Source organism: Hemibagrus wyckioides, linkage group LG03, assembly GCF_019097595.1.
Source record: "Hemibagrus wyckioides isolate EC202008001 linkage group LG03, SWU_Hwy_1.0, whole genome shotgun sequence".
NCBI lineage: Eukaryota > Metazoa > Chordata > Actinopteri > Siluriformes > Bagridae > Hemibagrus > Hemibagrus wyckioides.
Window position 1 is genome coordinate 30285501 of NC_080712.1, and position 18125 is coordinate 30303625.

An 18125-nucleotide genomic window follows, 5' to 3' on the forward strand; every position below is an offset into this window, starting at 1 on the left:
ATAACTGCCCTTTGTATGAATCTCATATTCATGGCTTATTGAATGTCCAACAGAAAGAAATTAATCAGAAACAAACTACTTCCTGTCATCACTAAGTCTTGTTTTTGTCTTTTGTTGTCGTCCCGCAGAAGGCCGTTTCCCGCCGGAGACAGAGTGACGTTTAATGGAAAGGACTGCCTGTGTCAGTACTGTGCTGAGCCCATGTCCCCCGGCCCTTCTAAGGACATCACAGGACCTGGCAGTGAGATATCACTAAACACACTACACACACTCCAGACAGCTCATTACCTTTCACTACGTTCACTGAAGAACAAGATGTTTTACTTTTAACAGAGCAGCTAGTACACAGATTTAATTCTGCTTCACTTTTAACTCTTTCTGGATTATTAAAGCAAAGGGTTCAGGAGGAAAAACACTTTCAGGAACTATCTGGTTTCACGCTAAGGTTACAGTATGTCAACTTTTAACAGGCAAGATCTAGGAAAACGTTTGATTTAGAGAAGTGAGACTTAGACTTCTCTAGACAGGACATGAGCGCTTGTCTTGTTCACGTTTGAACTATATTACTTACAAAGTTTGAAATCAAGGAGCAATTGACCAAAATCAACCTCAGGTATTACCTCAATACCTCGGAATTTCTTTTCAGGTTAAATACAGTACAGTCTAGTCCAGTTGGATGTGTCGCTATAATGGTATAAGTAGGAAATAAAAGTAGCGGAAAATAATCAACGTTTTATTCCTTTCGTAGTTTATAGTCACAGATTCATTACTAGTCGCAGTCATGAATCCGCAGAATCAGTGAATTCGTTGTTACTCTAGAAACGATAACATAACAGGTTAGAACAGGTTTCTCACGTTTTTCTTTTAAATGACACATTTATTTATTTGTTTGTTTGTTTGTCTATTAATTCATTTATTGTCTGTCTTTTATGCTGCTTTGTGGCTGCTTTAAGTTATTTAGTTATTTTTAAACCACAGTGTGCTTCAGATCGCAGATGAGACATTGTGTGTGACTCTGGTGCCCCCTGGTGTTCACATGTGTGAACTGCTATTAACACATCCAAGCTGACGAATACTGTACGTAGGTGCCCAAAAATGTATGAGATGTCCGTGTGTGTGTGTGTGTGTGTGTGTGTGCGTGTGTGTGTGTGTGTGTGTGTGTTACAGCCTGTGCAGGTTGTGGTAGGGATATTAAGAATGGGCAGGCCTTGCTGGCATTGGACAAACAGTGGCATTTGGGCTGCTTCAAATGTAAAGCCTGTGGAAAAGTACTGACAGGAGAGTACATCAGCAAGTAAGACACACACACACACACACACACACTTTCAAAGCACAGGGAAAGATCTGTATATTCAGTGTTGGGTTCAGCACAGTCGTTTTTCTGGCCTCAACATTCAGAGGATAGATATTTCATTATAAATGAAATGTATACATTAACCTGTGTGTAATTCATTGCTGGAAGATTGAAACATTTCTGTATAGCACTCAGCTTTTCTGGAGACACACAATGTTTTATACAGAGGTCAATTCAACTGAATTCATAAGACTTACAGTGTAGTTAAGGTTAGCTTATCATTAGTACATGATTAGCACATAGCACCTTTACTCTTCATCCTTTATTTAAGTGTTAACTCAGTAATATTTTAAGATTAAACCGACATTATAGACCACATATGTTTTACATAGACTCATTAAATTGCAAAGAAAGACACAGGAAACATTATAATTACATTATAAAAACGTTATATTGGCTTCGTGACGTATTTCTATTATGATGTGAGTTACATCATATTAAAAACACATTCCTGAACCTGACTTCAAAACAGTAGGATTAGTCTGCATGCTAAAACATACAGTAAAACTGGATTGTTTAGCCCTAAATCCTGTCTTTTCTTTCGGGTTATTTCTATGTTTTGTCTCCAGAGATGGCGCCCCCTACTGTGAGAAAGATTATCAGCTCCATTTTGGAGTGCGCTGCGAAGCCTGCCATGAGTTCATCACCGGCAAAGTGCTGGAGGTAGAACCATACCTGGATTCATTCTCGTTGCTTCTCTTGGGTTATTATTTCTTCTAGTAGTACAGACATTTCCACTCCACATGGCATGACATGTTTTTTAAAGGGTTTCATTCCAGGTTGTATTGGAGATACAATCGTGCGACTTTAGACGCGATGGTGTGTGTGGGTGGGTAAACCGGCGATTGTGCTAAAAGCAAGAGAAGGGTGTGTTTGTGATTGTAAGAGCTTGTAGCAGCACTCAACGTCTTGTAGAACCTTCGGCTGTAATTATAGGAGTAATTAATTAAGAGACGGAGTTCTCGCACTCGAGGCATTTTCTCATCTAAGAGCTTCTTGAAAGGCAAAGGCTTCTGTTTCTGAGAGTCATGAAAGCATTTCTAAAGTGCACTTTGCTTTAGGAGGCAGCAGAGTGCATGGAGCTTCAGGCAGGTGAGTACAGAAACAAGACTGTGTCCAGAAAACATCTCTAGATTATTCCACAGTGACTATGGGTGTGAGAAAAATGTGAGATTTTACCTTCACGCTGTGAATGCAAAGACGTCAGATTCTGTGTTATGAAAAGATGGCAGTATTTCAGGAGCATGGAAATAATCCAGGAATGGATCTAGAACCTTCTATATGGTTCATGCAGAGGGTTTGAGCTACATTTTTTGAGGAATATTTATCAATATTATTAAAAGCTCCAACATATATTTATGATATTTAAAGATATAGATTGTAATAAATGTATTTAGTGTTAACATATGGATACATGGACATTTACTGTGACTCACTCTGTAAATAACACACGCCCACACACCCACTTTTGTACACAAGGACGAGGCTGCAACTTTTCAGATCTATTTATCTATCTTCCATTCGCTTCATTCTATTCACTGTGGGTTGCTTTTTTGTGTGTATTTTTTATTTTTGATTATTATTTACAATCACAATTTTGTGTTTTGTGTTGTGTGTGTGATGTCTCTAGGCAGGTGACAGACACTACCATCCCAGCTGTGCTCGCTGTAGCAGATGTAATCAGATGTTCACTGAAGGAGAGAAGATGTACCTGCAAGGTCAGATTCTAACTTTCGCATGAACTTCGAAAACTATTGCTTTTTCTCAGCCGTCGTTATCAAACAGGTTCTTGAGTATCCGGTTTTGCTGAGAGTTCGGCTATTGTGTTTCTTAAGTCTTTAATGAGTCTTCATTGAGCCTGTGTGTGTGTTTTTTTCTTTTTTTTTCTTTCTGTAGGATCGACCGTTTGGCATCCGGGCTGCAAGAGCTCTACAAGAACAGAGGACAGACAAAGGGTGAGAGTCTTCTCATGTCGTTACCCGTTCCGGCTCGCTTCATCCTGTCCTCCTGTCTCCGTGTTTTGTTTGTCAATACATATGACGCTAAGATTTCTCCGAGCCTAAGGGTGTGAAGGTTCCGTATTTAGGTTCTCTTAACCCCAGATGTGTTGTCCAACGTCCGCTTTCCCTTCCTCCACAGCTGTTGCCCGCGTCGCTAGCTCTCCTCGCCAAATCCGAAAGGCAGGTACTGTATTTGCTATCGGCTGCGCCACACGGACGCCATGCTCCCCCCGGCTCAGAGCGCCATTGCACAAAGATCCACTGGCATTTTTGTCATTGAGATGTTACCCAGTCATCGATGCTGTGATTAGCTTTGTGTGATTCTCCTCACCATTGGCTGAAAAGATCTCACATGACATTTTGATTGATGTTACTTTGGTTTAATTAAAATACATACATTCCAGAGACTCATGAGCCGTTTTACTGGCTACTTAACACTTAAAGAAGCAGTTTGTAATTGCTACGGCACTCAGTGGTCTGCATGTAGAACCGCAAATAGAAAGAAAAAGAAAGAGACAACCTTCCTTTTCCAAGTCGCTCACCCAATTCTCATTCCCTAGCTCTCATTTAGCAAGGGGTGGAGCCTCTTTATGGGCCGGAAAACCTCAAATGAACAGAATGTAAGGAGCTTCACTGCATGTCCATATTCTGAATATTCTAAATCACACTTAGATGTCATACGGTTATTATAGGACGTCATTGAGATATATTACAAACTGCAGCTTTAAAGCTATTTATCTCTCAAGCGCACATGCCGATGCACTTAGCCAGCACGCGGGTAAAAATTCAACCACATCCAGACGCACCCGCTTGCACAACAATACCCCATCTCTATATACACAGCACGGTTCAAAAGTCTGAGTCCACTACTGATCCTTTTTTCCCCCAACATTAGGGTTTCTTTCATTTCTTTCCTGCTGAAATTACAAGAAAAGTAAAGGTATACCTTAAAATCTTAACGAAAACCTCTTCCTCAGTTAGTGGTCTGTTGCAGATTGAAAAGTAATCATTAAAATACTGTTTTTGCTATGAAATGTGATTTTAGTATTCCACCTAACCCACCTAGCATAAGATGCATCGTTTGTATTTCATCATCGGAAGAAGAAAAATAAGTTCCCTTGTTAACGGATATTGTGATTTGACTTAAATTATAGATCACAAGAAAAAGATCAATTTAAAACACTTAAATGTTAGGATATCCTTATGGAATTAGCATGAATGCTAGTTAACCATATTTTGTATTTTTGCTAATTTATGAAATTGAACCATCGGTTGCTCATGCTTAATGCTTTTTACCTGAAAGGATTTAACACATCATTCATTTTTGGTTTTAATATTATTATTTTTGATATGCAAAAATGACAAAAATAAATGTTTTAAATGTTTAAATGGCACCTCAGTTGTCAAATCACCTGTTAAAACATCTTCTGAAAATGTAAATAATTCTGTGTAAATGTCCACTACACATTGTTTAAGCTTGAGGAAAGTTTAAAGCTTTTATTTTACCTGAATCTCAAACAAAATGTTAGAGAAAGTTTTGAGAAGAAGTAACCAAAGAGCTCTTATCTATGCCAAGAACCACTGAGGAACCTTTTGGGCATTGTGTGTTATTGTTCAAAGTTAAGTTCAACTTTGTACTACATAACAAACATTCCTGGAATGCTTCTTTGTTTGGCTGATCTTCTAAAGTTGTTAAGCCTTTTAAAGAGATGTTGAGTGTTTAAGGATTCCACCAGCAGGTCATATTTGAAATAGAAGTCAGTTTTGGTGGTAGACTCAGACCTCAGACCTGTGAGACCTTTGAACCTTGCGGTATATAGAGTGCTTCATCTCCAGATCCAGTCCATGGTCATCATACGTCATGTTGCTGGATCAGGGTTGGGGCAAGATGTCGCTTGTAATAGAATAGCTTTATCATAAGCCTTCATTCCTCTCATGTTCAATCTCATAATTATGTTGATTTTTTCTCCCTCCTGCTATGGGTGGGTTCCTGTGTTATTTGATGACTTCTCTTTATCCCTCGGGTGATTCCCCGTTTGTACTGCTATTTTGTTTATTAAATCTTCAAAAAAAAATGATGTTTTTAATCCCCCCACAGTGGAGATCCCCGTGCTTGCCTTTCAACACCCAGTAGTTCAATCCCAGTTAGATTTACTACCTGATTAAGACACCAGTTTCAACACTCCTGCTTATCACTCAGATGGTTACTGTAAATTATGTCATATGTAATATGTATTCCGTTAAGGATTGGTGGACACGCCTTGGCAATGAGTGTGTTAGTTGCTGGTTCTAAACTTGTGTTCGCTCCACAGCCGACACGCTCGTCATCCGAGAGTGTGTGTTCCAGACCTTGTTCAAGCATACCTAGCTCACCGGGTCACACCATATATGTAAGTGCTGCCCACACACACACACACACACACACACATACACAGACTTATACAAAACCTAAAGCAAATGTTTATAACAGAACATTCTGCTATCATTCATTTTTTTTAAAATCATCCTCAAATGCATATCCACACATATGGATTCTACCCTTAAGATGCAGGCTATATGTCTGATTGGTCAGACACTGCTGATTACGTTTCTATGAAAACAGCTCGGACAATAGAACATCTTATCGTTTCTATAGTAACAACATATCCAGGAAGGTATATGATGGACACGCCACATAAATATATACATCGATCAGGCATAACATCATGACCATTTGCCTAATATTGTGTTGGTCCTCCTTTTGCTGCCAAAACAGCCCTGACCCTTCGAGGCATGGACTCCACTAGATCCCTGAAGGTGTGCTGTGGTATCTGGCACCAAGATGTTAGCAGCAGATCCTTTCCGTCCTGTAAGTTGCATGGAGGCTCCACCTCACAACTTACAGGACTTAAAGGATACTTACAGGACTTAAAGGACTTACAAGACTTTTGAGGATACTTTTGATAGATACTGACCACTGCAGACCGGGAACACTCCACAAGAGCTGCAGTGTTGGAGATGCTCTGATCCAGTTGTCTAGCCACAATTTGGCCCTTCATCAAACTCGCTCAAATTCCATTTTTCCTGCTTCTAACACATCAACTTCGAGGACAAAATGTTGACTTGCTGCCTAATATATCCCACCCACTAACAGGTGCCATGATGAGGAGATCATCAGTCTTATTCACTTCACCTGGCTTAATGTTATGCCTGATCAGTTTATATGTAAAAAAAAAAAAAAAAAAGTATAATTGTGAAGTTTTAAGTAGTGAGATGTTTATTTAACGGTTATAGAAGGAGACTCCAGTGTCAGGGGTAGAGCTATAGCTTTTCTGACATGGATAAGTGTTTAAGTTTTCTCAGTTCAAAGACAAGGCACTTCTAGAGAGAAATAAATAGAGATTAGTGACAGAACGATTGTTTACAGCTGCTACAACGTAAGTGACAACTTTTTTCATGGACGTTCGACGAGCATAAATTGTAGATGTAAATGGATAAAAAGTACGAGGTTTGATAAGTAAAAGCAGAGCTGAGGTAGATGAGGAATAAACCCTGATATTAACGATTATGATTTTTCCGTTTTTCCATTAAAAAGCAAGTTCAAACATCCTTGTTAGTATTTTTTTTTTTCTTTTTTCCGGATGTTGTTTTGTACCTAAACATGAACATCTTTTACAATATGAATGCTCGATGTCCTTTTATGATCACTCCTTGTCTGTGCTTGTGTGGTTTTTTTCTCCACGTTTCCCCTGCAGGCAAAAGTAGACAATGAGATTCTTGATTATCGGGATCTCGCCGCCATTCCCAAAGTCAAAGCCATTTACGACATCGAGCGCCCTGACCTGATCAACTATGAGCCGCTTTACACCACTTCCCTCGACGAGATGGAGGAGAGAGAGAGTGTTGGAGAGGTAAACCTTGATCAGTTTATTTCTTCGTGTGTGTGTGTGTGAACAGAACTACACTACAACTGCTCTTATACATAAACTATAATATAATCCCCTTAATTTAACAGTAGGGTGCAAAAGTCTGAGTCCAATAATAAGAACTGCTCTTATTTCATTAACGACCATCAGTTATGTTGATATTTATTACACAATATCATTATTATTATTATTATTATTATTATTATCATGAGATTTCTTGTTTACACTTCACTTGATTTTTCTTTTTTGCTTGTTTTTTTTTGTTTAAATATCAAAATATAGCTCATTAATTTTCATAACTCATGAAATAAAAGCAGTTCTTGGTAGTGGACTCAGACTTTTGGGCCCTACACTTTGTTAACAGCTTCAGAGCTTGAGGCGCGAGCGCTCCCCCATGCCAGACGATCGAGTAAGTCGTGCTCCAGATAGAAGACCTAGACATGTGATCTTGACCTCGTCACTCCGTCTATACGTCACTGTGGCTTTCATTGTAGCAGCTTAATATTAAATCATGTGCATGCGTGTGTTTGTGTGTGTGTGTGTGTGTGTGTCAGTTGTCATATTCATCTATGTTTATTTTTATTTGACATGTGTACATCAGTGTAAATGAATTCCTTTTACTTCTCATGCTTTCATCCTCCATCTTCAGTGTGCTGTTGCTAACTCATTTTAGCTATAACATCATATGGCTCTGTTTTTATTATTATTATTATTTTAAATAATGTCATACAGTGATCTAAAAAGTCATTGATTTTTCCAACACTGCAATAATGAATTAAAAATGAATATATAAAAATTTTAAATACATTTATTTATTTATTTATTTATTTATTTATTTTATCTGAATTCTTTCAGACACCAAGAACCATGTCACCGATCCCATCTGCAGATGTACGTACCAATATCTGAGAATCAATCACAATTGACAATAATTTCAGGAGTGTTGAATTTGAGTGTGTGTGTGTGTGTGTGTGTTTTTCATAGAGTTTTTATGACATAAAGGGTCACATGTTGCAGCGCTCGACGAGTCAGGGCTCTATCGGCTCGCCCATCTATAACCGTCACTGTTTCACGCCGACCCTGTCTCGCTCCCCACAACACTTTCACCGACCAGGTAAGATTTCAGAACAGATACATTATGGGTTATGAGAATTATTTTATCTAAAAAAGAAACTATTAAAATGGCAAGAATGTTCTTTATTATTCTAATTCTTGTAATAAAGAAGCTTTATACATGTGAATTGAATATTGACTGAATAAATACTTTATTCATACTTTACTGACTAATAAATACTTTAATCTGTACTTACTATTAAGACTATTTCAAAAAATGTTTTTATAGCTAACTATAACTTAAATTTTGGCACCCCTTCCTCCGTTACCAGTTCCTTGGTGTTCCTTCATCTTGCTCAGTTATTTATTCGTAATATGGAAAATCTGAAGAATAAATATTTTATAAATTTCTTTAGATTGAACTGCCAATAATAAATAATTGATATTTAAATATTCTGTTCTGCTTCATTAAAAATCTGCTGTAGCTCCTGCTATAGATTTATTCTGCATTAATTCTCCTCTGACATCCGATTTGAATTATTCCCTTCTGGACATGAAATCGACTTCAAGCATTGATTCGCCTTGTTTTGGTCATTAAGGACTAAAAAGGTCTTTCCAGCCCTATCCTCGTTGACCTATGACCCTTTTTGATTCAAGGCCCCGAGCCATCCAGTGGGCGGAGTTCCCCTGGGGCCAGCACGCCCCCCCTCCCCCTGACCCCGAAACATTTCCATCTGCCAGGTACTGAGGATGCGATGCAGCTCCTCCTGTCCTGTGTGTGTAGTCACATCGTATATATGCTTCACTCTTCGTGTTTCGTCCTCGAGCTGTATGTTTATGTAAAAAGTCTTGAGTGAAAGTTTTTTTTTTCTTTCTGGTTCCCACTTTTCAGGAACAATCATTTCATCACACTCTCTACCATGTCTTGTGACGATGCATGGCAGATCTCTTGCTAGTAGATCTCTTAGTGATAGACTTCCTTTTTTTTTTTATTTAGAGCGCTGAAGTAAAAAAGCATTCTTGTCTTTCTCTTCCAGATCAGAGCGTCAACATGTACAGGAAGCCACCCATCTACAAACAGTATGGTAGGGACAGAACCCTTTTTCTTCTCAGATAATGCAAGGTTAAAGGGAATGCAAAGGTCAGATGCTTGTGTTTGACTCCTTAAATCAACCCAACCCCTTGGGGATCAACCCAAATCATGTGGGTAATTAACAAACCCTTCCCACTGCTGTATACATCTATTCATTATTCAGTGAGCTAGGCTCGTTCTTATATCCCAGTTCCCCCTGCTTTATAATCCAGATCCGGCTGACTTTACAGCCGAAAGCAGTTCTGCAGACGACATCATCAAATCGGCCAAATTTCCCTCGGCACTTGTTCCCGATCCTGAAGACGTACCTAAGATAGAGCCCGAGTGCTGGCTGTGTCTGTCACCCAGTGGTACTCTAGGTACTGTATGTCAGCGCTACAACTCCTATTTGCTAAAGACACCACTCCTGGCTTGCTGCTGCTGTTATCCTATCCCCACCCTACCCCACCCCCCCGTTTTAGTGGATTAAATGGAGTAGTCCACTGAGACTTTCGACTGTGTGAATAAGGAGTGGATGAAGAGTGATGGCTTTGCCTTCTGTTTCGGTTGAATGCACTGGAAAAGCCGTCGCTCATATACAGTGTATGAATTTTATGAACTTTTGGTTCTTACGAACTTCATCATTTTCACCTAAATGATCACAAAATCATTTGTATATTCATTTTATCAATTGCGATCTAGATCCATGGAGTACACGTATGCTGCTGTTACCTACCGTGTCTTCCGTGTCATGTATTCACCGTCATTAATGATAGGAACTGAAATGGAATTAATAACTGTAAAAATGTTGCAATCAGCATTGTTTTCAAAATTATTTACACAAATAATTTACACAAATTTAAGGGCTTAAAACCAATGTATTCGCAATTTTTAGTTTTTCTGTAAATAGAATTTACATTTATTTCACAAGGTTCAGAGAGGGGTGAATATTTATGTAAGGCACTGGTAGTGTAAAAGCATCTCGTTATTAAAGTCTGTCTGGTGAATACATTAATTTTATAGTTGTATTAACATGACAGGTGTCTTTGAAAGTCATTTAAAAGCTATTAATTTAATTTGAAGGTGAAAACTGATCGCTGCATGTGTAAACATACTTTTTTTTTGCTTTAATCTCTGCTCTTGTACATTTTATTGGCTGTGAATTGAGTACATGCCAAAAATGATGCAAGGACAGAGATGGGAAAACACTCCCACACTCTTAGAAAAAAAATAATAAAAATCTGACACACTTAAGTGTGGTTTCATCAGATAAAGCCATTAATCATCCAAAGAAAGGTTGCTCTTTGAACAGAACTTCTTTTTTTTCTAAGAGTGTATTCTTCTTGTTGCATCAGCTTTAGAAAAAACAGGAACAAGTTTTCATAAAGTTGCTGCAACATCGATCCAGACACCCGATATCATCAATCTGCTTGTCTTTATTTTATCTTTATTTTTCACACACTCATGGTGTCTGTATTCATCCATGTATTCATATATTCATTTATTTATTGTCATAAAGCTGTGGGAAAACCTTTTTTTTTCAAGCTATTTATGCAAAGAGAGAGATCCGTTAGTGTTCCCTTTGGACATTTTGGTGAATTTTGTCTATAGAACTCAAATGTGGCAATTCTTTTTCGATGGTAGATGTAATAAAATAACAAAAGCTTAACATTTTTATGAGTTAAAAATCATATTAAACACAGGGTATAAGACATTGCCTGTTGTTATTTCAGGCTCTGAAGGGGGGAGACGGAGATCCCGAGAGGAGGATGAGGAGGAACTCCTGAAACGTAGACAACTCCAGGAAGAACATCTCACCAGGGTAACCTAAAGCATGGACAGACTACTACACCATTGGATGAACAATGTGGCTTGACTAAAACGCTAAAATGAAAAAGAGATGCAATCCAGTGATCTATGATTATCCGTTGCTAATGACAACTGAGTTTTCATTCTCTTTCTAGAATATTTACATAAAGCCTTCATGTTCATGGCATGTTTTCTGGTATTGACTTCAGCAGCACGTGACCATAGATTCTGGTGCAGCTGAATGAGGTTAATACCGATGGTGCCTCAAGCAATCTGAGAGGCTTGACTTGACTTAACACTTGACTTTTTCTTACAGTCACAATCTACCAGCTCACTTTGAACAGATTTAAACACTGTTTTTGAACTATTATCTTTAAGCAGAGCTGATGAGCTTCAGCAAATATTCAAGTCCAACTCGACCTGACATTATCCCCCATAAATAGGGAATAATATGGCAGACATTTTCATTTGGTATGGACTTTGCTCCGTAATCTTCCAACAGATGCAGTCTGGTCTTGGGAAGCTCATCCTAAAGGAGGAGAAGGAAAAGCAGCTGTTTCAAGAACGTCACGCACGAAGTCTGTCTGCACAGCGACAAACAAACGGCAACACAGGTGTCTACACACTCATACATCCCTGCTTTTCCCCTCACAATAACCCTACGTTTGTGACTTTTCTGACTGATCTAAACTATTCTCAGCTAGCACTCGATTAGCAGTCAGCTAGCTTAACAAAAATAATAAAGCTGTTGCATGACTGTACCATCTGATTAAAGTTGTTTCAATGCAAACTGCTTCAGTGAATATGAAGCGTACCTAGCTTTACTTCCTAACCTTTTAATACTAGCTAGGGTTAGGGTTACCCTAACCCTAACCCTAACCCTTAGTCCTGCTAGCATTCGTCTAGCTTAGCTAAAATTCGTCAGTTCATGCATGACTCTTGGCCTACTCAGTAAGGTATGTGTTAATACTTTACTTATAAAAAATACTCTTTGTGATAGAAGATTTCAGCTCTGCTTTTTAATAATGTCTTGACTTGAGTGTATTCTTGAAATTGCAGATCCAAGTTCTCCTGCCAAAACAGGCTCACTTCCTGGCTACGGACGAAGCGGGTTGCATCGAGTAAGCAACATATATTTTTTTAAATTCAGACTGCAGTCAGTTTATATCTGTTTTAACTTGGGACTAAGTGTCTTTCCATCATTTCTGCAGCCTCAATCAACCGACTTTACTCAGTACAACAGTTACGGAGACGTCTATGCTGGAGGCCGAGGTTCGTTCACAAACTGCTCGTGAATACTTAAATCCTATTAGTTCATAGTAAATCGAATTTAGCTGAATACTGAATCGATGTTTTTGCTTTCCTTCTTTGCAGAGTTTCAGGTAAGTGTTACAGCATCAGATTTCACTTCATGCCTTACGTCATGTCGTCGTTCATATTTCAGTTGAAATTATTTTGTCACGAATGCATCAGTTGCTACAGAAATTACATATTGTCTTTTGACGGACTTTCTCTCACAATATGATGAAGAGATTATTTATATTACATGGACAATGTAGTTGATACAAGTTTGTTAGAACTAATAAGTAATAAAGCTTTGGACAGCTCATCTACAGTATCATCTACAGATGAAATATTTACAGTCAAACTAGCAGATGGTGGAATTTTCGGAGGGTATGTTAGGTTGAATTTCTGACCAAGATCGTTTTCACGTTTTTTAGTAGTTCATTTGTCATCACTGGATTGACTTCAATGGAGCATTGTTGCTTTATACTGCCTCATTATGTCACAGGACTCGACTCACAACATACAGTATTAGATGGATAAACTTGACATGCTAGTGACATTTTTGGTTTTTTAGCATCACCAACACGACAATAATTCATATACACATAATCTGTGTTCAGATGCACTCTATTATCTTTAGCATTTCCATTTTAATTTTTATTTTCATTATTATGATTTTTATAGCCATAAACACCTCATGGAATATTGTGATCTTAAGTTGGTTTAATCAGTATCACTTAGGAATTGTTAACATACAACATACAACAGATTCAAGTTGATATAGTTGATATCATTGCTGTTGTATATATGTTTTATTTTGCTTTTTTTTTTTTTTGCTTTTTCTTCTGATTTTATTTTATCTGTAAATCATAACCAAAAAAATGTTCTTGCCAGATTTGTTCCCCAAATAAAATTTTGGACCAGTCATTTTTTTGTTTTGAATGAATGTTAAAATCTGGTTAGTTTTGTGGTGTTTTTTGACACTCAGTCCATCTGTGTGTCCATAGCCCTTGCAGGATGGCCATCGTCCTGTCAGCAGAATGGACAGAGGGGTTTCGATGCCTAATATGCTGGAACCAAAAGCAAGTATCAAACCTGTGTATTGGTTACTGCTCTTTCCTTCATGCACTATCTGAGTGTACTGCATCATATGGAAAATGTTAAAACGTATCCCAGACTCTGTTACCATGAATCATATCATCTGTATGATCACTGTTAATGAACCCATCATCTCAACTTTTCCAGAAAAACTTTCATAAAATTCTCATGTTTTGACTCTTGATCGTAAATGAGCTCCAATGGGATGATTATAATGACATGTAACATATTTTTTGTTATAATTTTTTATCAGCTTATTAGACTAAAATTCAAAAACCAAGAAAACTTCTGACTTTTAACCTATGGCAATCTCTTTTGAAGGTATATCCTTACGAAATGCTATTGGTCACCAGCCGTGGCCGAGCCATGCTGCCCAGAGACGTGGACAGGACCCGACTGGAGGTAACGATTCTCCTGTTCTCTAATGTATTAATGGAAGGTTCAAGTAACTAAAGACTTTTAGGTCTGCATCACTTTGGGCTCCATTACCCTTGCATTGATTATTTTCCTGTAACAGCATATACCACATCAGGTTTTATTCCTTATATTACAGCAGCTCTGATAGTTAGAGGTCTTTTGGCTCCTCTTTCTGAGGTTGTTGTTTCAAATCCAGTCATGTTCCTGTTCCTCCTAAAGTGACAGGAGGTTGGAGGGCATCAGCTTGTCAGTATTCAGGATAAACTCTTTAAAAACAGGCGGGTCAATGTCTGGCTTTGTAGGAAAGCTCTGGACTGCCCATCCCTCTGGTTACTTGTTTGAATTTGGCCTTAGTGAGAATGTGGCACTGGAACTCAGCCTTCAATTCCCAAATGGAACGGAAATGCAAGACCCAATCTGGATGAAGTAATCTTTTATACATTTTCATAATCTTCAAGCTACCCGGATAGAGTTAACAGGATTTCTAACAGGAATATTATGCTTCATCCTCAAATGCTCAAAATCTTCACTAGCTAGCAAACATTACCCAACCTGACTGGATTTCTGAAAGTATTTCTGTTTCTTTTTTATGCTCTTTCCAGCGGCACCTGGCTCCTGAGGTGTTCTTTGAGATCTTTGGGATGGACATTCAGGAGTTCGATAAGTTACCTCTATGGAAGCGCAACGACATGAAGAAGAAAGCCAGACTCTTTTAACCATAAAAACACACCATACACTTCTGTAATGTAGCCATATATTTGCTTGTAATCTCTCTTTCTTTCTCTCGCGGCCCTTGTATGTGCATATGGGAAGGAACGTGGAGGGATTTCATTGGTTTTATGTTTATTGGTTAGCACAACATAGTACCATCGTTTATTTCAGATAAAAAAGTAATGAGTCATTACATTAGCACATAAGCACTGAATGTTCAAAACTTTGTCTCTTTGGTTTTTCTGCTTCTTAGGTAACTTCCGCTTATGTAATAAGACGTTTTGTTTTCTTAAATTCACAACGAGTCCATTGGTAATTGAATGTAGTCGCGATGAGCTTTCACCTAGGTGTGTATGTTGGTTCGTCTTTATGTAAGATGTTATAAGCTTATATAACATAAGAGTAAGTTATCCGTTTTCCACATTTACTCCTTTAAAGTCTGCCACTCAAGTCTTTCTTATTTATCCAATGCTGAATTTTGCTCAAACCCACACTCTACACTTCATAAAAACAAGCTGGAGCTGGTTCATTTTACTCCGAACGGAAACCCGCACTGCCATTTTATTGTATGTATGAATGACGAAGTAAAACGATTGATAAACTGTGACAGACAGCAACACCAAAGGTATGGCCATGCCTAAGAGAGCAAAAACAGCTGGGATTTTCTCAGGATCCTTTCCACTGAAGGCTTACTCGGACCAAACATTTATTGCTCATGCAAAATTACAGTTTCAGACTCTGACCTCAGAGCAGGGGTTTTTTTGTTTTGTTTTTGTTTTTGTTTTGTTGTCTGGGTGGTAGGTTCAGGAATGGCATGGCTTCTTCCTCTCTCTCTCTGTCTCTCTCTCTCGCTCTGTCTTTACACTCAAAACCGTACAGCTCTGTTTGGTGGTCAAAACTAATTTCCATGTTAATCCGACTGCTTGCAAAACACCGGGATTTGACAAGCGACAAAAACATGAACTCTTCGTGAATGGAATATTTTATTGATGTAAAAAGCTTCTCGTTAATAAAACGCCGCAAATCAGATTGTGTATTTCCATCCTTCTTTCTGCAACACCATGTGACATACATACAGTAACAACACTAGTATCATACTAAAGCCTGTGACCAATCACATTGTCACTGGCTACCTATTATTAATTATTTGGTGAAAACAATCATTTTATTTACAGTCAAACCATCATGCATTTACATTTACATTTCTGGTATTTGGCAGACCCAGAGTGATGTACAAAAGTGCTTTGAAGTCTATCAATGAATACAATAACACTGTTCTAATAGGTCACAGACTTAGGATACCAGGAAAATAGGAAATAAGAGCTTAAGTTTCAGGACGAGTTAGACCTTCATCCAGCTTTTGAAGACAGTCAGTGACTCGGCCATTCCACCACCTCGGTGCCAGAAGAGAGAAGAGTCTAGATGTGTACCTACCTCTTACCCTGAGAGATGGTGGGATCAGTCAAGCAGTGCTAGTAGATCTGAGGGAGAGAAGGTCAGTGTGAGGAGTAATAAAAGCTTTGAGGTAAGAAGGTGCTGGTCCATTCTTGGCTTTTTAGGCTAGCGGTAGAGTTTTGAATCTGATGCAAGCTACCGGAAGCCAGTGGAGGGAACGCAGCAGTGGGGTGGTGTGGGAGACCTTAGGCAGGTTGAAAACATTTGCAGAGGTCGAATTGCATTCAGAGGTAGATCTGCCAGTAGAGAGTTGCAGTAGTCCAGTCTCGAAATGACAAGAGACTGAACAAGCACCTGTGTAGCCTGTGTGTTTGCATGTGACAGTTGATTGTCTATGGTTACCCTAAGGTTGCGAGCAGTGACCGAAGAGAAGATCAGAGAGTTGCTCATGGATATCACAAAATACTGCAGTACTAGGTCAATTAATTTTTTTAATTCAATTCATTTGTATAGCACTTTTAACAATGGAGGTTGTCTCAAAGCAGATTTACAGAAGTATAGTAACAGAAAAAATTATACATTTTATTCCTAACATTTATCCCTTATGAGCAAGCCTGAGGGTGTGAGGAAACGGTGGTGAGGAAAGACTTCCTGAGATTATATAAGAAAGAAACCTTAAGAGGAACCAGGCTCAGAAAAGAACCTCATCCTCATTTGGGTGTCACTGGACAGTAAATGATGTAAATGTTGATAATGTGCGTTTTTTATAGTTTATAGTAAAGAAGAATTGTATGTAGTTTCTGAGTTCATTATAGACTTAAGACTAATACCTTCCTGCCCAAAGCTGACTGATGCAACAGCAGTTCAAAGACAGATAGTCTCCAAGTTATTCTATCAACAGCAGTCCCCTGGGTCACGGGCTGTCCACACAAATCTTTCCACAGCAGCAGTGAGCACCACCAAGCGCCCAGGGGTAGAACATCTGGATGGATCAGGTATATCCAGAAAGAAGAAGTGGTCACACTGGAAACACTGGGATTCCACTGTACAGTACTGCACATAAAACATGTACAGATTTCATACACACATATTATTCATGTGAAGAAAAGAATTCCCATAGCCATTTCATTGAAAAGAGATGGGTGATCTGGGTTTATTTGTACAGTTCATCATGTTTTTTAGTGAAGATAGCAATTACCTGCATGTCAATACAAAGAAATGTGATTCATGGAAATGCAATTATCTATGCTGATAATCATGCAGCAGCAGCAGTAATAAAATCATGCAGAAACAAGTCATACAGTTAATGTTCACGCTAAATAACCGAATGGGGAAAAAAGAGATGTTGGTGAATATGTCCAGGGAGTTGTTGATGTGAGATTTCATGTGTGTTTCATAAACAGCTGATATCCTGGGAATAGTACAAAAATTAGTACAAAAAAGTACAAAAAATATAAAGTGCGAAACAGTTCTGAAGAGGGTAATGGATGTGTGTGAATACTTCACAATATACACCGTAGGAATAAATATAGTTTAAAAAAAATAAATAAATAAAAAATCTGTCTCTAAATAATTCTCCTATAGCAAATATTCAACAATGCACAGTGGTGGCATGTATTTAGGTCAAATTAAATATTTTTTATATATATTTTTTGCCTGGAACTTCATTAAATAAAATATAGGCTCTCTATCTGACACAAAAACAAACACCAGAGGGCGCTATAAGGTTTAAACCAGTTTAATGGAGACTCCTTCAGCTTCGTCCCTCACACTCCCAGTGTTCTGTAACAAGACTCTACAAGAGTTCATTACATCTCAAATTATTTCCACAGCAACCCTGTAATACCTTGTTATTTCACCCCAGACAGTGATCTACAGCCAGGTTTACTCACACGATCCGTAATCATTGCTTTATTGTTCCTCCCAGAAACAGAAGTGCATTCAGGTTTATTCCTGACAATAACAATAAATACACAATATTGAGTAATGTGGTGGTATAGCGATGTTCTGTTCACACAAGTAAT

General features: G+C 38.3%; 1 protein-coding gene across 5 annotated transcripts in view; it reads left to right on the forward strand.

Annotated features, from left to right (window-relative positions):
* ablim1a (actin binding LIM protein 1a) overlaps positions 1-15735 on the forward strand; it is a 31151-nt gene extending 15416 nt beyond the window's left edge. Inside the window, exons 4-22 of one of the 5 annotated variants that reach the window (XR_009204365.1) lie at positions 129-241; positions 1168-1294; positions 1924-2017; positions 2985-3072; positions 3251-3309; positions 5667-5744; positions 7089-7244; positions 7624-7668; positions 8115-8150; positions 8244-8373; positions 8970-9053; positions 9350-9397; positions 11118-11206; positions 11696-11807; positions 12253-12314; positions 12405-12465; positions 13488-13562; positions 13900-13980; positions 14598-14656. Coding sequence is in view for 4 of the 5 variants with exons in the window: in XM_058386642.1 (XP_058242625.1) it covers positions 129-241; positions 1168-1294; positions 1924-2017; positions 2985-3072; positions 3251-3309; positions 5667-5744; positions 7089-7244; positions 8115-8150; positions 8244-8373; positions 8970-9053; positions 9350-9397; positions 11118-11206; positions 11696-11807; positions 12253-12314; positions 12405-12465; positions 12568-12575; positions 13488-13562; positions 13900-13980; positions 14598-14711 (1615 nt within the window). In the remaining variant the exon portion in view is untranslated. The other 4 variants (XM_058386642.1, XM_058386639.1, XM_058386640.1 and 1 more) reach the window with 4 other exon arrangements.
* Positions 15736-18125: the final 2390 nt, after the last annotated feature.